The sequence below is a fragment of the Gadus morhua genome, chromosome 18 (assembly GCF_902167405.1).
Source record: "Gadus morhua chromosome 18, gadMor3.0, whole genome shotgun sequence".
Taxonomy (NCBI): Eukaryota; Metazoa; Chordata; class Actinopteri; order Gadiformes; family Gadidae; genus Gadus; species Gadus morhua.
This window is the reverse complement of record NC_044065.1, coordinates 15,116,418-15,136,417: the sequence shown is the minus strand read 5'-3', so window position 1 is coordinate 15,136,417 and position 20,000 is coordinate 15,116,418. Positions and strand designations below refer to the sequence as shown.

At 50.0% G+C, this 20,000-nt stretch overlaps 1 protein-coding gene across 4 annotated transcripts in view; it reads left to right on the top strand.

Annotated features, from left to right (window-relative positions):
• Window positions 1–20,000, top strand: part of LOC115531103 (protein sidekick-2) — a 286,697-nt gene that overhangs the window by 252,743 nt on the left and 13,954 nt on the right. For 2 of the 4 annotated variants that reach the window (XM_030340152.1, XM_030340150.1), the window contains exons 28-43: window positions 56–154; window positions 720–914; window positions 2,489–2,690; window positions 3,909–4,012; window positions 5,244–5,314; window positions 6,195–6,330; window positions 7,421–7,477; window positions 8,069–8,170; window positions 8,805–8,920; window positions 9,426–9,612; window positions 11,698–11,835; window positions 12,474–12,635; window positions 13,257–13,382; window positions 15,124–15,288; window positions 15,479–15,619; window positions 17,386–17,521. In XM_030340152.1, the coding sequence (XP_030196012.1) occupies window positions 56–154; window positions 720–914; window positions 2,489–2,690; window positions 3,909–4,012; window positions 5,244–5,314; window positions 6,195–6,330; window positions 7,421–7,477; window positions 8,069–8,170; window positions 8,805–8,920; window positions 9,426–9,612; window positions 11,698–11,835; window positions 12,474–12,635; window positions 13,257–13,382; window positions 15,124–15,288; window positions 15,479–15,619; window positions 17,386–17,521 (2,137 nt within the window). Of the gene's footprint in view, window positions 1–55; window positions 155–719; window positions 915–2,488; window positions 2,691–3,908; window positions 4,013–5,243; window positions 5,315–6,194; window positions 6,331–7,420; window positions 7,478–8,068; window positions 8,171–8,804; window positions 8,921–9,425; window positions 9,613–11,697; window positions 11,836–12,425; window positions 12,636–13,256; window positions 13,383–15,123; window positions 15,289–15,478; window positions 15,620–17,385; window positions 17,522–20,000 lie in introns of all 4 variants that reach the window. The other 2 variants (XM_030340151.1, XM_030340149.1) reach the window with 1 other exon arrangement.

Here is a 20,000-nt window from a genome sequence, read left to right as displayed (position 1 = left end):
TGCCCGTCTATCTGCCCATCAGTCTGTCTAACCTGTCTGTCTGTCTGACCCACAGTTCCCGGACCCCCTGTGGGCATCCTGTTCCCGGAGGTGCGGACCACGTCGGTGCGTCTCATCTGGCAGTCTCCGTCCCAGCCCAACGGCATCGTGCTGGGTGGGTGTGCTCTCCTCTCTCCCCTCTCCCCCCCTGGAAGTCTTTACACCAGTCGATTAGTGCCGCCGGGAAAACCGCCTCGATATTTACAGCGCTAGCGCTGCTTTAGGAGGATTTCCAGGACGATTTGGCAAGTCGATGTCTGTTTTACTGCCATTACCTTTCATTAAGGCCTAACCTGTACACCGCAGGGGTCAGCTTTTAGACGTCGGTGCTGACTGTTGTAGTGAAGAGAGACAGAGACGGATGGATCGCTGTGTGAGGTTTTAGTCCCTGGCGGGAGAAAACGTCACGCTGTGGACCACAAAACAACCACTGAGTCTAACGATGACATCGCACTGAAAGTCTTCCTATCATCATTTCCTCCCCCCCTCCTATGTTTTACATTTGGCACCTCTCTCTCTCTCTCCCTCCCTCTCTCTCTCTCTCTCTCTCTCTCTCTCCCTCTCTCTCTCCCTCTCCCTCTCTCTCTCTCTCTCTCTCTCTCTCTCTCTCTCTCTCTCTCTCTCTCTCTTTCTCTCTCTCCCCCTCTCCCTCTCTCTCTCTCTCTCTCTCCACCCACCAGCCTATCAGATCACGTACCGCCTCAACTCGTCCAACAGCAACACGGCGACGGTGGACGTGCTGAACCCCAGCGCCCGGCAGTACATGGTGACGGCCCTGAAGGCTGAGATGGTCTACGTGTTCCGCATCACCGCCCAGACCCGCAAGGGCTGGGGGGAGTCGGCCGAGGCCCTGGTGGTCACCACGGAGAAGAGGGGTAATCACGGCCAGATACTTTATTGTTATTGTTATTATGATGGTTGTTATCGTCACCATAGTTGTGGCCTGGGTGGCAGATTGGCCGTTGCAGGGCTGTGGATTATTGGTTGTATTTTCCGCTTCTGGGGTCGTTGTCTGTGTGGAGCTTCACATTTGCATTCGGATCAGGTTTCTATCGTCCTCCAGAAGGGAATCACCGCAACTGGTGTACACCACTTAGATAGAACCTTAATTAAAGAAACAACATGGAAACGACCTGGTGCATACCAAACACACAAGGAACGCCACGTGACACATCCGGGAGTGAGCCTGCATGTTTGTGTATTTGTGTGTGCGTTCAGTTGTGTCTGTGTGCGTGTGCGTGCGTGCGTGCGTGTTGATAGTCCACCCTATAGCGATGCTAAAGTCGTTAGAAAACAACAAAAAAACAAAGGGTTAATAGTAATGGTTCAGCTGTTTCAACCAAATTACCCCGTCGGTCTAATTATATAATGCAGGATTTCTAATTATCGTTTTCGGAAATGTATAATTATAACACTAATTCGGTCCGGTGTCGTTCGTCTCCAAAACAAGGCATTAAAACAAACCTGCGTGACAGGATTACCGCTCATGCAGAACGCTCGGCAGACCGATTCACAGAGGAGAGCATTGAGCATTGAGCAGCGAGCGGCAGACAGACAGGCAGAAGGGAGCTAGGGCTTCGTGCTCACACACACACACACACACACACACACGCGGCCGTTCATTTCTGGTTGCAGCTGAGGAGGCAGCTGTGTTTGGTGCCGTCAAGTTTTCACTTTTTTTTTGTGTTTCCTTCTTTCTGATACAGTTGTTTCATGCTATTAGCCCATCTGGGTTCCTCGAGGCGTTGTGTAAACAGATTATTCCGCTACCTCCACATAACGCGGCTACCTTTTCATCAGACAAACAGTCTCTCTGGGAGACGGATGGCGTTTGATATTTCCGATTGTCCTTGTCGTGACTTTTCGGTTTGTTTATGCGATTTTTCACTTTGTTTAATTTAATCTAGGCTCGATAGCGGGGCTCTGCTTTAATTCAATTCATTTCGGTATTGATGGAACGGCGCCTCTTTTCCCCTCCAATAAACAAAGCTTTGCGATCACTCAGTGTTTCCGATAATGCCTTGTCTCTTCAGTGTCAAATAACTATAATTTCAAACTCACTCAGGTCTGCGATGCTTTATAAATCATCATGCTCTCTTTCATCATTTAATTTCTCTCTTCTCCACCGTGCCTCCTGTCTTTCTCTCTCTGAATATTTTAAATGCCATTTGTTAATTGTTTTTAACCGCCCCACTTATTTTGCGGTATTTATTGTCAACGCTGTGTGTGTTTTTAATGGAACATAAACGACCCCATGTCAAATGAGTGTCAAGAATGACCTTGTTATTTATCTTAACCATGTTATGTCTCCTCATCCCCCTGCCTCCTCCTCCCTCACCTCCTCCTCCCTCACCTCCTCCTCCACCTCCTCCCCCACCTCCTCCCTCTTCTCCTCCCCTCACCCCCCCCCCCCCCCCCCCCCCCCCCCCCCCCCCCCCCCCCGGTCCAGCCCGGCCCCAGCCCACCAGCCGTCCCACGGTGCCCCAGCAGGAGGTGCGTGCCCGCCGGGTCCTGTTGTCCTGGGAGCCGGGCAGCGACGGCCTGTCCCCGGTGCGCTACTACACGGTGCAGCTGAGGGAGCTGCCCCACACCAACTGGACCGTCCACTCGGCCTCCGTCAGCCACGAGGCCAGCTCCTACGTGGTGGACCGGTAGGACTCTCACCCCCAGCCTGCCTCTGTTGTCTCTGTGTGCCTCTTGTTGCTACTGTTCACTGCTTAGTCATCAAGCGGTCTTACGTGGTGGACCGCTAGGCCTCCCACCCCCAGCCTGCCTCCAGTGTCTCTGTGTGCCTCTTGTTGCTACTGTTCACTACTTAGTCACCAGGGCTGGAGCAGCTCTCTGTTGTCTCTCTATAAATCTCGGTACTGTTCCCTTATTAGTCATCAAGCGGCCCTACGTGGTGGACCGCTAGGCCTCTCATCCCTAGCAGGTCTCTAGAGTCTTGTTGGTACTGTTCACTACTTAGTCATCAAGCGGGTTTAAGCAGACGACCGGTAGGCCCCTAGCGGGTCTATGTTATCTCTCTGTAACTCCTGGTACTTGGTACTTAGTCATCAAGCAGTCCTAAAGTGGTTTTGTTTCAGCTGTTCTGTTTGGGGTTGGGGTTAGGTAGCTTGCTCATGGATGCCAGGTAGACGTTACAGACATTAGGGTTTGAACCTGTAACCTTGGGTTAGGGTTAGGGTTAGACCATCCTGCCCCCCTTTGGTAGCATTAATGAGTTACTATTTAGCCTCCTAAATGCCCTTAATGTAAATGTATATTAATAACAATTTGATACTATTAATTGGTTAGTATTAATAAGTTATGAATAATTAGTAAGTATGAATTTGTTATTTTTAATGAGTTAGTATTAATTGGGTAGTATTAATTAGTTAGCATAAGTTAGTATGAATTAGTTAGTGTTATTTAGTTAGTAATTGGGGGAATGGGAGCCACGGTGGGAAAAGTACCTAGATGTTTATGAAGGTCTTTATGAACGATCCATATTTTTATCTATTCAACAGAACAGCAGAAAAAGACTACAGATGGCAACAAAAGTGAAGTTATTTAGCACGTTGTTGTTTCAATATGCAAGGCAGTAGCAAAAAAAGACCCCACAAGGAATGCAATAAATTCTAAAGACTGTGTTTATGAGATTAGCATACCTTATGAGCGTACCGTATAAAAGCACAAAGCCCAAATTTTATGTAACACACTTTACTAAATTATCTTAGAATGGTTTCTGGCAAGTTCTCACCTAATAAGAGTAGGAGGTTGGTTTTAACGAGGGAATGCTAAGTTTAATTATCTCCTTCACTGTGTTCCTGGCTGGCAGTTTCCAACAGAGAGTGAATGCTGTGTACTTTCTGTGTTTTGCCCAATAGGCTGAAGCCCTTCACTTCCTACCAGTTCAAGGTGAAGGCCACCAATGACATCGGAGACAGTGAATACAGCGAGCAGAGCGAGGCCATCACCACTCTACAAGACGGTAATATTGTTGTTCATATTAGCAATAGCAACACGCCCACTGTAGATATCACAAAGATGTTCTTTGTTCCAGAAATATTTCCGTAGAGATTCTTTCCCTCCACGTGTTATAATGCCTTAACACTGCAATTGAACTCTTACCTATTTCCAAACTCATTTGAAACTTACTCAAGAGTAGGCTTTGATGACTTCAATTCTTATTCTTAAAAGGGATATAAATATATATAAAGTTAGGTATATGTATGTTTTATACCACTGTTCTCCGTACCACCATTTCAAATCCACCTTTTAAACATGGAGCTGAATCACATCAGTGCTCTATTACTGTACCAGATCGTGAGTGAGAACCTAATTCTGTCACTCACCTGGATAGCTGTTTATAGCGTGTGTGTGTGTGTGTGTGTGTGTGTGTGTGTGTGTGTGTGTGTGTGTGTGTGTGTGTGTGTGTGTGTGTGTGTGTGTGTGTGTGTGTGTGTGTGTATTTGTGTGTGTGTGAATGTGTTGTTTGGGGGGTTGTGCCTGGGTGTGTGTGTGTGTGTGTGTGTGTGTGTGTGTGTGTGTGTATTTGTGTGTGTGTGAATGTGTTGTTTGGGGGGTTGTGCCGGGGTGTGTGTGTGTGTGTGTGTGTGTGTGTGTGTGTGTGTGAATCCTTGTGTGTGTGTTTGTTTGTTTGGGAGAGACTGGGTCATATTGGGACTGGGGCATGGATGTCTGGTTGAGCTCATTGTTGAAACAAGAACATCCCGTTGGCAACAGACGTAGCAAAGGTGTTGTCACCCGCACGCTATCTCTGCGGTTGCCATGAGACACCAGAGAGCGACACCAGAGAGAGAGATGAAGATAGAGAGAGAAAGAGAGAGAGAGGGAGAGAGAGAGAGAGAGAGAGAGAGAGGGAGAGAGGGAGACAGAGACAGAGAGAGAGAGAGAGTGAGAGTGAGAGTGAGAGACAGACAGACAGACAGATTGAGAGACTGGGCAGTAGCAGCAGGACCCTCCCCTGCACTAATCCTCCGCTGTGCTGCTGTTGTGTTTCCCGACTCATTCATCAAAGGGCCGCAGTGTTTTCCGCGGGCCGCTTGTTCTTCTCCCCCGTGAATGCCACCGCACACACAGCTCAGAGCCCGCGGCGTCCTGATCCATCAGCGAGGAGACGCTTTCAGCTCCATTTGGTTCAAGTCCCATTCTCTCTTGTGTTTTGGTTTCCTTTATTGTTTGTTTTTCTAACCCTGCAGCTCCCGACGAAGCGCCGGCGATCCTGTCCGTCACGCCACACACGACGACCTCCGTGCTGATTCGCTGGCAGGTGAGGGAGGGGGTGGAGCCAGTGAAAGCAGCCCTTGTTGTATTACTGTGTCATTGTTGTGTACGAGTTGTCAGGGAATTACAGGCCAGGGCACGTAATGAAAGTGTATGTGTGCCGTGTAGGGGGTGTACTTAGAGAGGGCACTACCTAGGCACACACACAGACACACAACTCTCTCTCTCTCTCTCTCTCTCTCTCTCTCTCTCTCTCTCTCTCTCTCTCTCTCTCTCTCTCTCTCTCTCTCTCTCTCTCTCTCTCTCTCTCTCACACACTTTTTTCATACAGACACACACACAAACAAACACACACCGCGTACAGAAGGCACATCTCTAAATCTTTCTCTCTCTCTCTCTCTCTCTCTCTATTTTTTAAACCAAAAAGTCCCACGTAAACAAACAGACACACATGAACACACACACACACACACACCTGAAGTCAAGGTCGTAAAAAGGAAACATGAGGCCCAGGGCCACAATCTTGGTTTTATGGAAACACTTAAAGAGTTTATGGGAAAGCAGAGGTAGTTGCTCTGTGTCTCCCCTTCGGGCCTGTCGTTCCTTGTCTCTCTCTAGGGGGCTTTCTCGCTCGTGCTATGACTCAACCTGTCACCTGCAGCATGATGGATGAGGCTTTTATTGTGTATATTTCATACCCCCGGTGAAATGTAATCTCATAATTGGAACCATCACATCGAGCACGAGACGGTTGGCGCAACCGCCGTGCTTAAATCAAAAACACACACCACAACATTAACACGTAAATACAATCACCTGAATGGAAAATACCATGGACAAACCCACTAGATATTAAACCGATTGTTCAAAAGCCAGTTCAAACCTGTTTTTTATTCCGGTTCCGTGTGTTATCTTCCGACCCACAGCCTCCGGTGGAGGAGAAGATCAACGGCATCCTGCTGGGCTTCCGGATCCGCTTCCGGGAGCTCCTGTACGACCGGCTGCGGAGCTACTCCCTCCGCACCATCACCAGCCCCTCCACCACCTGGACCGAGCTGACGGGTGGGTGTCCCCTCGACCGGCGCTCTACGGACGGCTCGGCGGTGCCTTTAGTGGGGAACGGCTTGTAGGAAGGGTTAAGAGTGGGAACCTGCCCATTATAAATAGGTCGTACTGGATTTAGAGGTAGAAATAACAGGAGTTTATGTTGCTGTAAATCCTAGCGTTAGCCCACATCATTACTACAATTTTTTACGTTAGGTTGTTTGTCCCGTTATTTATTTTATTACTTTGAGTTTATATTTTGCCCCCAAACCACATTTTGTATCAAATCCAACCGCCGCTTTTACATCCAACTTGGCCACTTACGTTCAAATTGCTGCCATCATCATTTCGACCTTAGCAAAAAAAGGGAAAAACAGGAAAGGTAATTTCCCACAGAGGTCCGTTGTGTTGTGCCGTGATGTCCTGACTGGCCCCGCCGCTTCTGCACAAACCTCCGGTGATTAGTACCTATCAGCCACAGCCTGTCATTAGGCTTTACTCACAGGCTGCTGTTTCTGCTGCCCCGTGTAATCTAGTTTACACTTTCCACTCGGCTGGAGCCGTTCTGGGGGCAAGTCACACACACATGCACACGCACACGCGCGCACGCACGCACGCGCACACACACACACACACAGTCATGCACATGCGTAAAGGAACACACAAACACACACACACACACACTAACAGAGCTGTGATTTGTCTTAGTGTGTGTATGGGGGGGGATGGGTGTGTGTGTGGTTGTTGGTGTGTGTGTGTGTGTGTGTGTGTGTGTCGGAGGGGGTGATCCTCTCTGCCATAAAAACATTTATTGTGCTGAGTTGCTAATCCTGTGAATTGTCTCTTCACCTCCTCCCTCTCCTTCTCCTCCTTCCCTTTGATGAATTCCCCTAACACCTCCACACACGCACACACATTCCCACACTCACTGACTCACTTACTCACTCAAACACACACATACACAAAAACTCTCTCTCTCTCTCTCTCTCTCTCTCTCTCTCTCTCTCTCTCTCTCTCTCTCTCTCTCTCTCTCTCTCTCTCTCTCTCTCTCTCTCTCTCTCTCTCTCTCTCTCTCTCTCTCTCTCTCTCTCTCCATAAACCTATACAGCCCCGTACAGCATCCGGAACCTGAGTGACCCTGGCCTCACGCAGTACGAGCTGGACAGTAAGTGTGTTCCAAATGTGTCTTCTGTTTGGACGGTTTCACAGACGATAACAAGACTTCATTTTATCCCACCATTCTTCTCCATGAGCCCTGTTGCCCCTACACACACATGGGCGTGGGCGTGCCCCTACTTGAGTGTGCGCTTTTTACACAAAATACACACAAACAAAAGAAGCACGCGAGCACATCGCAAAGTGCAATTACAACCAAATCATCCGCTCACAAACCTTGATACCTCAACACCACGTCCAGGTACATTTCGTATTTTCTTTGGTACGCCTGCACAGAACAATGATTTCCCATTCAAAATATTTCTCTCAAGGCAAATGGAGAGTTAACAAAGCACCCCCACCCACACGCACACACACACTCAGCCATCACTTTCGCCCGTCTAGCCCGGGCTGGAGTGTGTTGACAGACGCAGCAGAACCAGACCGTTACGTAATTGACTGACGCGGCGTCTGACAACACACACGCCTGATGGAGCACAGGTTCCGTCGTGTGCCTGTCCAATGGGAGGCGAGGTCCCTTCACCGAGTGTCCAATGGGAGGCGAGGTCCCTTCACCCGGTGTCTCTTTCCTGTTTGGCAGACCTGAGTAAACACAAGCGCTACGAGATCCGGGTCAGTGTGTTCAACGCCGTGGGCGAGGGTCCCGCCAGCGCCCCGCAGGAGGTGTTTGTGGGAGAAGCCGGTACGTATGAACGCCACAGCTCTGTTTACTGCTTTCCGAACATCAACGCCCCCCCCCCCCCCCCCCCCCCCCCCCCCCCCCCAGACGAGAGCTAGGACCAGGGGCGGCTCTGGCTGCGTCGCCCCCTCCAGGCGGGCCGCCGAGTCCCAGCGCTGAGATGCTGTACTCGTAATGCGCCTCTCGGAAATCCAGTCCCTCGGATTGGAGTAGGTAGAGATACTTAGGTGGGGGGTATGTTTTCGCTTGCTTCTTGCCGTGTTAATACCGGCCCGTTTGAAGTGAAAACAAGCGCTAAAACAAATTGTGATTTTGGTTTCATTACATTAACATTTAGTGTTTAGGTAGACACTTTAAACCGGAGCTACTTCCAGGGATACAAGGTGCAGATAGGCTACAGAATCAGAACACAATGTAGCAATTAAATATGAAGTCATGACGACGTGGGATCATATCAGAAACGGTTAATTTTAACAAAGCGAGTATCAATTTCCACTCTAGAGCTGAACATAACACAAGTCAACAGGAGTGCGCGAGTCCGTCTGTAAGACGTTAGGAGAGAGAGGGAGGTGCCAGACCACCAGCACGTCTCTCCTCTCTCACCTGACCCCTCCCCCCCCCCCCTTTGACCCCACAGTTCCCACGGCCCCGCCCCAGAACCTGGCCATCCAGGCGGCCACGGCGACCCAGCTGGACGTGGCCTGGGAGCCCCCTCCCGTGGACGCGCAGAACGGGGACATCCAGGGCTACAAGGTGCGCCGTGTTCTCTGTAACCCAGCCTGTGTTCACGACGGGGGCCGGTGCGTTCACCACGGCCCCCGGGTACGGGGAGGACTAGGCCCCGCGGTTACAGCTCTCCCACCAAACCAAACAAACTCCAAATCCTTCACATGTTTGTAGTGGAGACGTTGGAACACCGCTAGCCAAGGCAGTAATCAATTCAATACCGGAGGAATGGTTTTTGTCAATGATTACCTCACTTGGGTTTCCAATTCCACCCTTTTTTTAGACATTACAATCTACAGTTACATTTGGGGGATTTAGCAGATGCTTTTAGCCCAAGCAACCTACAATAAGTACTTGGACTTACAATGGAGTCCTTGTCAGAAGACGTTGACTCTAGGCCTTCATAGTGTAGGTGTAGAAGTGTGTTTCGGGTATAGTGATGCGTACCTCCCCGTACATCACCATATGACCATGTGTGTCATGCATGTCATCATGTACCCATTCCAACACGCGCTGTGTCTCCGACCGCCAGGTCTACTTCTGGGAGTTCCAGCGCAAGAACGACACCGAGCGGCTCCGCACCCTCTTCATGCCGGAGGGCGGGGTGAAGCTGAAGAACCTGACGGGCTACACCACCTACATGATCAGCGTGGCCCCCTTCAACGCCGCCGGCGACGGGCCCCGGAGCCCCCCCACCAGGGGGCGCACGCAGCAAGCCGGTAAGAAGAGCCGGAGACAGTGAATGAATTGTACAGTGTTGACCTGGGGTCGGCATTGAGCCGGCTGTGATTGGACGAGAGCCTAGAATGGAGATGAGGAGGAGGAGGGTGGGGGGGGGGGGGGGGGACTAGGAGGAGGAGGAGGAGGAGGAGGAGGAGGAGGAGGAGGATCGGTGAAATGCAGTGAATGAAGGACACCCAACCCCCAGCCCCGCCCGCACATTCATCACATGAGAAATGTGGACTAATAGGGCCGTGTTCAGAGTACACCGCCTGTGGTGGTGGAGATAGGGTGAGGGTTGGGTTAATGAGGTGGCGTCCTGGGAGGAGAGTGAAAGGAAACTAAACGCGTCAACAATGTGAATCCTCCTCGTCCCCTTTCAAGAGTTGAATCTTTAATTGAAATGAGGATGTAAGTCGATGCGCGCTGTCGTAATCCCAAGAATCATGAGATTAATCCCCAGACGGGAACAGAGAGAACCATACGCTTCTAATCAGCTGCTCCAGTCTGGAGGAATCCTTGCGCTTTCCTGTTGTGTTGGAGGGGAAAGCAGCATGATAATAAAACACCAGAGTCAAACACATCGTTCAGCGTCCAACACCGAGCCAAAACACACACCCATTGCACACACTCACAAATGCATGCATACACACAAACAAGCACACATATTCACGCACACACACAAACACACACGCATACACACACACATAGACAAACACATGCACACACAAATATACACACACTCAATCACATGCATTCCTTTTCTGAAAGCCCACCTCATAATAACATTCATAGGAACATGAGAGAAAGAGTGAGAGACAGAGAGAGGGAGAGAAGTGCACACAACAGGGAGAGTGTGTTCCATAACAGAGAGAGCGAGAGAGACAGATAGAGAGGAGTTAAACAGCACAGAGTGAAAGAGAATGATGCACAGAGAGAGATAGACAGGGAGAGAGAGAGAGAGAGAGAGAGAGAGAGAGAGAGAGAGAGAGAGAGAGAGAGAGAGAGAGAGAGAGAGAGAGAGAGAGAGAGAGAGAGATTATACACAGTAAAGCGAGAGACAAAGAGATAGTTTACGCTCAGCATATAAAGAGCAGGAGAGAGTGAGTAAGAGAGACGCCACATTCATATCCAGCAGCGAGGGACATGTACATGCACTCGCGCACGCATACACACGACAAGCACACACACTCATTACAAACATTACACACTCACGTTACACACATTGTCTCGATCCCTCTCCCCTGCCACACAGAGCAGGAAGTATATGACAGGCCCGGATCTAGGATAACAGTGGGGAGAGGAGGAGGCTTGATGGTGGGGTGCTGGTGGTGGTTGGTGGGGGGGGGGGTTGCTGGCAGGCGATGTGTATATGCTTACCCATCGCTCTTTCATTTCTCCTCACAAAGAGCCTTTTGTCTGTTCGCAAGTGTTTCGTACAGAGTTTAGCGAGACAAACAGGGCTCCGTGTGTTCCCATCCCGGGCACTGTCACAAGCCCCGTTGGAGTGCGTGTTGGCCCCGCAGCCCCCGGGCTAACTGCAAGGGCTGTGGACTCACATGACCGGGGTACCCATGGTGGTCGCCATTCGTTTCGGTCGTTTTCGTGGTTTTCAACGTTGTTCTCTCTCTCCGGTTGCTAAGTGTCGAAGGCAAGAGAGTTGCGTGCATGTCAAAGTTTTGGCACTTTTATCCCCCGTGTGGCGAAACCTACATATTATAGATTCTGGGGTTTTGAAGCTTTTGAACAAACAACCAAAGTGTTTGTAGATCATATTTTTGTGCTGTTATGAATTGTTCATGCCCTGTGGGTGTGTCTGTGCTCGTCTCAAAATCCTCAGTACAGTGTGACATGGGGTTCATAAATCTGGATAGATCTTTGTAAATCTGTGTGTCACTTTAAATTGGGCGAATCTCCATTTGCATCGGCCCTTTATTGAGCTAAATCCATGGAGTGTGTGCAACCCATATGGTCCGCTGATTGCACTCATGAGAATGATTCCTCATTGGTTTTTCATCCCCATCTGCCTGCTGACCCCTGCTGACCTCTGCTGACCTCTGTCGACCTCTGTCTTGGTTCCGTAGCGCCCTCGGCTCCGGGCTTCATCCACTTCAGTGAGCTCACCACCACCTCGGTCAACGTGTCCTGGGGGGAACCCACTCACCACAACGGCATCCTGGAAGGCTACCGTCTGGTGTACGAGCCCTGTAGCCCCGTAGACGGTAGGACCCAATCACTGCTTACCTCCTCCTCTCTCTTTCTCTCTCTCTCTCTCTCTCTCTTTTGCACCCTCAATCTCTCTCTATCTCTCTCTCTTTCTGTCTCTGGCTCTCTCTATCGCTCTCTCTCTGTCTATCTCTCTCTCTCTCTCTCTCTCTCTCTCTCTCTCTCTCTCTCTCTCTCTCTCTCTCTCTCTCTCTCTCTCTCTCTCTCAGATCAAATGTTCCAGTTACTCAGTATTAGTACGATCTGGAGATTTGACTCTGCTTTTCTCTCAAGTAAACCTAACGAAATCGCATCAGTGGGGATGTGCTACTGAGTGTACTTATACGTGTTAACCCAAGCTAAAACAGACTGTATTAATACCCTAGTAGTACCCTAAGCACCCCACGCTCCATTTATAACCCTCACCCAGGCAATACCTGTTTATCCTCTCACGCCTAACAATAACAACGTCTATAATACTGCTCCACTAATCCCATGTGTGTGTGCTGTTGTGTTCGTTGGCGTGTGTGTCTGAGTCTCACCGCCTTACCGCCTCCCCTAACCGGCTTGGCAGTGAAACCCTCTCTTTAAATGTGGTCCCGTCCAGAGTCCTCAGTGGCCTGTGCCGACTGTCTCCACTCCCCCTCCCCCCCAGGGGTCAGTAAGACCGTGACGGTGGACGTGAAGGGCGGCGGGCCCCTGTGGCTCAAGCTCAAGGACCTGGCGGACGGGGTCACCTACACCTTCCGCATCCGGGCCAAGACCTTCATGTACGGCCCCGAGTTGGAGGCCAACATCACCACCGGCCCCGGAGAAGGTGAGGAGGATCCACCCAGCCACCCTCTGTCGCTGAATGTGCATAAGGTTCGGCGATGCGGCCATCTTGGAACCTCGTTTGTAGTAACCCTACCTGACGTTGTCACGGCCTTGGCGCCCGGTTTGTACGCACCAGAAATGTTTCATCTCCGCCAGCTCAGTGAGTGGCCCGCAGACCGCAGTAATGACGGCGAAACTGCAACTATAATGGCCTTGGACGATGAAGTGTGCGTGGCCCGTCCACACACTTCTTACACAACGATACACATCATGGTGAATACATATTTTAAGAAGACAATCCAATGATATGAATGACCACTTTAAACAGCAGCTTTTGGCCATTCCCAGGCACACATTTCAACCTGAGAGCCTCAAAAGGATAAAGACCATCCACATAATGCTCAATCCATCCCACAAGCTGCCTGAGGGGGAGATGTGTCTCACTCCGGTATCCCTTTTCCACAAGTCCCCTCAAGTCTCCCCCCATTAGTCTGGAGCCCGTCCCGGGTAGCTTGGTAGAGAGGTCCACCCTGCTGTGTGTTTGACTCAGACCGCTGTGATTGAAGTGAAACCCCTGGTCCTCCGACCCTAACCTCTTCCCGTCCCTCTCCCGGTCCACCAGGGGCCCCAGGACCCCCCGGGGAGCCCTTCATCTCCCGCTACGGCTCGGCCCTCACCATACACTGGTCCAGTGGGGACCCGGGCCGCGCCCCCATCTCCCGCTACGTCATCGAGGCCAGACCCTCAGGTAGGGGAGAATATGCATTTGACATTTTACATTTTGAGGCATTTAGCAGTGCGACCTACAGCCATTCATACACAGATTCACACACCGACGGCGGAGTCAACCATGCAAGTCGACATCCAGCTCCTCACGAGCAGTTAGGGTTAAGTGTCTTGCCCCGGGAAAACTCAGGCAGGAGGAGCTGGGGATCGAACTAGCAACCTTCCCGTTACAAGTCAAACCGCTCTTCCTCCTGAACTACTGCCAAACTTATATGCGATGAATGCAAGAAACCTATCGTTCAGAAATGATTAAACATGAATAACAGACACCATGTGCTTGAGGCGGGACCTTTGGCCAAAGGTCCATCCCCCCACGTTTGACTTGCTGTACAAAAGTGTGTGTCACCGGTATGTTAATGGCCTATCGATTGCAAGCTCGCGGGACGGATGGCATCTGGTTACAGGATGGACTGACGGGCAGGTCTTATGGTAGGAGGCTCTCTGAGATGAAAGAGGGATTACCGACCGCTGCGTGGATAAGGGTGGTGGTGGTGTGGCGACTCTGTCCACACGGAGGGGGGGTTATTATAGCAGGCCCACGCTTGAAACATGGCTTATGTCTAATCCCGTAGGGGATAGCGTAAGAGATCATTAAACCGACGCTCGGTCCTTCTCCTGGAGGCCTCCTCGTTCTCCCTTGTCTCTGCCTTCGTGCACATGTCTTAACCCTCACAGATCAGCGCTGTTTGCTTTCAAGCCTTCCACCCCCTCAACCGTGTTGCTCCCTTTCCCCCTCTGACCCCCTCTGAGCAGACCGTTAAAGTGCAGGTGAAGCCCCTGCTTGAGCTGGAATTCTTTCCTGGAACTCTGGGCTAAGAGTTCTAGGAAGGAGGGAGACTTGTGATCCCATGGTTATGAGCCAAGCTTACTTTGTGATTCTGTTTCTCAAGGTAGTATCAGTGTTATCATGACGGAAGTTGAAAATTAACAGCATCAAAAAATAATGGTGTCATGCTATGTTTGTGTCAAACTACTACGTGTCAGAGAAGATAAACCCCGTGTTGAACACAGCCATCAACGTCAACCACTGCCCAGACGGAGCTCCACACATCCACATACACCTTGCCGCTGGTGTCCCTTGGTGGTGATGTTGATGAGTACTAAAAACAAGTTGACATCACAAAAAGAACACCACCTGTGTTCGGAGCAGGGTGGAAAGTTTATTGGAACTATTGGGTGGAGACTGACGAAAACAGAGGATTTGCCTCCTATTTCCTCAAAAGGACCCCCTTATTTTTGTAACGTGACAAAGTGGTACAGATGACCATGTTGACGATCATACGAGAAGATTTTACCACGTTTAAACGATAAAGAAAGTTTGGGGTTCACTGCTCCTTTACACTGCTCCCACTTCTTTGGGGGATTGTTTGGTGCATGGGTGTCAGCTTGTCGCTGATGATCCCTGAACGCTTTTGCACCGAGAGTAAGCAAGAGTAAATGTCAGACGGCCCCTCGCGGTATTAAAATATTACCTCCGCTGCAATTTACGATGTCGGTTGGACGGAAGTCAATTTTATGGCAGCTGTGAAATTGATGATTAGTACGTCTGGACCCCTTGTCAATTACCCTCAGTGCTGCCAACTAATTGTGAATTCATATTCCCCAACAAACATTGTAAATAGAGTCATTATCAAACAACAACCGAACGTTTGGCATGTTTGTCCCGGCCATAACAAACAAACCTTCCCTCATTTGTCACGCAGACGAGGGCTTTTGGGATATTCTGATCAAGGACATCCCCAAGGAAGTGACATCACACACCTTTAACATGGACATCCTCAAGCAGGGGGTCAGCTACGACTTCCGGGTCATCGGGGTCAACGACTATGGCTATGGCTCTCCTAGCTTGCCCTCTCCGTCCATATCTGGTAAGAACTGCCAATAACACGGTAAACTGTATCAGGACAGTTACATTCAATATAAATATATATTTTTTGCCTTTGAATCCTGACCATTTCTGCTTTTAAATCAAATGCTATCAACGGACCGCTATGTTTACATCTCATACATCTCATACATCTACAGTATATCTAATCATCTGTTCTGTTGGTCCTCCAGCCCAGAAGGTGGCGCCCTTCTACGAGGAGTGGTGGTTCTTGGTAGTTGTGGCCCTCGTCGGCCTCATCTTCATCCTGCTCCTGGTTTTCATCCTCATCATCAGAGGGCAGAGCAAGAAGTACGCCAAGAAGTCCGAGTCAGGTGGGTGCTGCCAACGATCCAATCATTCAGTGTTGGACTTGTCTCGTTTTTGAAAATAGATTTTTGCAGTTTGGGAAGCAATACATATTTTTTTTACGTTTTGAAAAAGACGGAAGAGGTAAAAAAAATACCACATAAGGAGAGGAGAAGCAGACAAGACAGGGGGAGGGTGCAAACAGGGTAGAACTTGTCTAGTCCACCCATCTCTGACATCAGCTGTTAATCCCTCCCCCCCCCTAAACACACACACCCATCTCCTGGTTCATCACTTCTGCCATGGTCTCTAGGGGCAGCAAGGCAGCCCGGGGGAGGGGAGGGAATCGGAGGGGAGGAGGGGAGGGGAGGGGAGGAGAGGAGGGGAGGGGAGGGGAGGGGAGGGGAGGAGAGGAGGGGAGGGGAGGGGAGGGGAGGAGGGGAGGGGAGGAGAGGGAAGAGGAGGAGAGGGGAGGAGAGGGAAGGAGAGGGAAGGGGAGAGGAGGGAATGGGAGGAGAGGGAAGGGGAGAGGAGGGAATGGGAGGAGAGGGAAGGAGAGGGAAGGGGAGAGGAGGGAATGGGAGGAGAGGGAAGAGAAGAGGAGGGGAGGAGAGGGAAGGAGAGGGAAGGGGAGAGGAGGGAATGGGAGGAGAGGGAAGAGGAGGAGAGGAGAGGAGGGGAGGGGAGGGAAGGGGAGAGGAGGGAATGGGAGGGGAGGGGAGGAGAGGGAAGGGGAGGAGAGGGAAGGGGAGGAGAGGGGAGGAGAGGAGAGGGCAAGGGCAACCCCCAGTGGGTCCTTCTCACACCAACACAAAGACCCCCTCACAGCTCACACACAACCCCCCCCCCCCCCCCCCCCCCCCCCAATGGTGGAATCCGACCAATAGAGTGCACCAACCGCATCTTCTGCTTTCACTGTGACTATGTGTTTGCATAACCAGCACTTGACCCCAAATAGTCTCCTAATGTTGTCTACTCTATCAACGGGGAGGCGGTTTGGAGTGGATATACACACTCACACACACACACACACACACACGCGCGCACACGTACACACACATTCTTCTTGGCCTCGCTCTAGTTTTCTTTTTTTTACTTTGATGGGAACCACCTAAGTGAAACTTTTATTTAGCATCCCTAGTGTGTGTGTGTGTGTGTGTGTGTGTGTGTGTGTGTGTGTGTGTGGGTGTGTGTGTGTGTGTGTGTGTGTGTCAGCTGATAGAAGGCCTGGAGGTTCAAGCAGAAATAGAGCAGTTATTGTCCATTAATGATTGAGCTGTAGAGTCGGTTTTAGCAAGTCACTATTAATAAACACAATGCAACACTGTTCTACTTTCACATGCATTCATGTATTGATTAAAAGCCTTTGATTAAATCATTGATAAAAAATGGGCCACTTGTAACTTTTCGTTTCCATGTAATGATTTCAAGTAGATCACTTTGTGTTCATCCATTTGGATTATCCGTGCAGGCAAACATCTCTTCAAACAGTCACAAGTTCACAGAATCCGACTCACTCACTGAACTCTAACAGTATCTGTGGTCCCACCCTGGTGTGTGTGTGTCTGTGTGTGTGTGTGTGTGTGTGTTTGCTTGTGCGTGCGTTTGTACCCCTGCGTGTGCGTGCGTGTGTACCCCTGTGTGTGTGTGTGTGTGTGTGTGTATGTGTCTGTCTGTCTGTGTGCCCCTGTGTGTGTGCCCCTGTGTGTGTCCGTGTGTGTGTGTGTGTGTGTGTGTGTGTGTGTGTGTGTGTGTGTGTGTATGTCTGTGCATTCGTGCTGTGTGTGTGCAGGCAACTCAAACTGCAACGCCCTCACCCATGGCGACATGGTCAGTCTGGACGAGGGCCGTTTCCCAGCGCTGGAGCTGAACAACAGGAGGCTGTCCGTCAAGAACTCCTTCTGCCGGAAGAACGGCGTCTACACAAGGTCAGTGGCCATGGCGTCTCACGGCCTCGGTTTGTATCTGTCAGGGACCATGTACGAAAAGGTATCAGTCGCAATGCGGATGGATGAATTTTACTTCTAGCTTGTTGCTCATTCCCAGCCTCGTACCCAGAGCACGTATATTATCCTCCTGACACACGCATACACGTTCCCACTCGCACACACACACACACACACACACACACACACACACACACACACACACACACACACACACACACACACACACACACACACACACACACACACACACACACACAGTACTACATTGTGAATGCTTGTCATTGATCTGACCCGTCCAATCTGTTTGATTGGATGGGTAGGTTTATTCTCTCTCAAACCCTCACAAAGCAGTCGTCAATATGCTGAACCCCCTGCTGTGGTGCAGAAACCTTAGAATGAGTAACTTTTATTGGAAAGAAGCAGCAGGCCTTTGTCCTGACCCTTGACCTGTCAATCTCTCTGACTGGCAGGCTCTGAGTGGTCACCAGGGATAGGATCCTGTGGCCCCTGATGCTGGGACTTCACATTAGCCCTACTAGGGTTGTTAGCATTACTAGCATTACTATTGTTGTTGCTATTGATAACACTACTATTGTTGTTGTAGTTGTGAGCCTTACTAGTGTGTTGTAGTTGTGACCACTGCTAGTGGTTTGTAGTTGTGAGCTCTATTAGTATTGTTGCTGTTGTTACCCATACTAGTGTTGTTGCTGTTAGCATTACTAGTTTGTTGTTACTGTTGTTAGCCATACTAGTATTGTTGCTGTTGTTAGCATTACCAGTTTGTTGTTACTGTTGTTAGCCATACTAGTGTGGTTGCTGTTGTTAGCATTACTAGTTTGTTGTTACGGTTGTTAGCCATACTAGTGTTGTTGCTGTTGTTAGCATTACTTAGCACTAAGCACTACACAGCGTAGGGCTAGGAGAGAGATACGAGATACATGAATGTGTGGGCGTGGTGTTCGGGGACAGTTTGTCATCACTGGGCACTACTGTTAGGGCCTGTGAATGGAGATAGCATGGCACTGAGTTGAAATTAGATATGTTACATTAGATGATTGTATATTATTAGGGAAGCCAGGTGTGCTCAGACCCTCTGCCCAGAGGAATAAGCCTCCTCTTAGTGTGTGTGTGTGTGTGTGTGTGTGTGTGTGTGTGTGTGTGTGTGTGTGTGTGTGTGTGTGTGTGTGTGTGTGTGTGTGTGTGTGTGTGTGTGTGTGTGTGTCTATGATCATCAAATATTTGAATGAGGGGGTACTGTGCATGTGTGTACATCCGTTTGCTCCGGTTTGGGAGGGTACCTGTGTAATGATAATGTGTGGGTAGAAACATTTCTGTGTGTGTGTGTGTGTGTGTGTGTGTGTGTGTGTGTGTGTGTGTGTGTGTGTGTGTGTGTGTGTGTGTGTGTGTGTGTGTGTGTGTGTGTGTGTGTGTGTGTGTGTGTGTGAGAGTGCTTGGTTTTTCTTGTGTGTGTGTGTGTGTCTGAGTGTTCTGTGTGACCTTGATGAAGGATCAAAGGTGGTCCGGGTCTTTGAGGCTCTTCCAGGGAGCCTCCTGTTACGGGTGTGGGTGGAGGTCTGGTCCACACAGCATGAAGGATGAACAGATGTCCCGTGATGGGGTTTGACTGGGCTGTGAGGGTGTGAGCGCCTCTGCCTTTGGTTGCAGAGTAATGCTGCTTCTTGTCTAATGAACACAGATGAATCCGAGTCGGAGGGAAACAGGTGAACACTATTACAGACCGCGTTCAGGAAATCTTTTTCAAGTCTTTGAAAAAATATGAACAAAAAATCCAAACCAACCAATGAAGTCGTTTTGATGCACACGTATGGGGAACCCAGTGTGTGCAGAAAAGTCCCAGGTTTCCCAGTTAGCCACATGAAGGGGAATTTCCTCTCGCAACATTTGAATATGATCTAGATTATAACCCATGCAGGATTGATGTACTTTACTTTCGTTTATTCTCCAGTCATACAGTCACACAGTGTCACTTGTACGTTGCAACAACAACCGCTCCATTGTCAGACTGTGAGGGCCGGGCGGTCGTTGAGCACATTAGCGATGTCGATCCACTTCAGGGCGGGCTCCGGTATGAATGCACAGAGAGTGGTGTCCTGAATGCAGGCCTGTATGCAGCCCCCATCCCACCGTTGAACGTATCATCGCCGGTGGGGTGGAAGAGAGAGGGATTACGACAGGCTTTTTGTGTCAGCTGGTTAACGGTGCTGGACTCGCGTTGAATACGGCCCCTGGGTGACGTAAGAGGGGCCACTCAGGGATGGACATGAACAAATGAGGATTAATTAATGCGTTCTTTTTTTAAAGACTTCCCTGAAATGGGAAGTTTATTGAAATTCAGGGGCTTGTTAATGACTCCCCTATAGGCCATTGTGGGGGTACACGAGGGGGGAGAGGGGGTCCGATGGGTATACAAGGAAGTGAAGCTCAGGCCTCCCCAGTC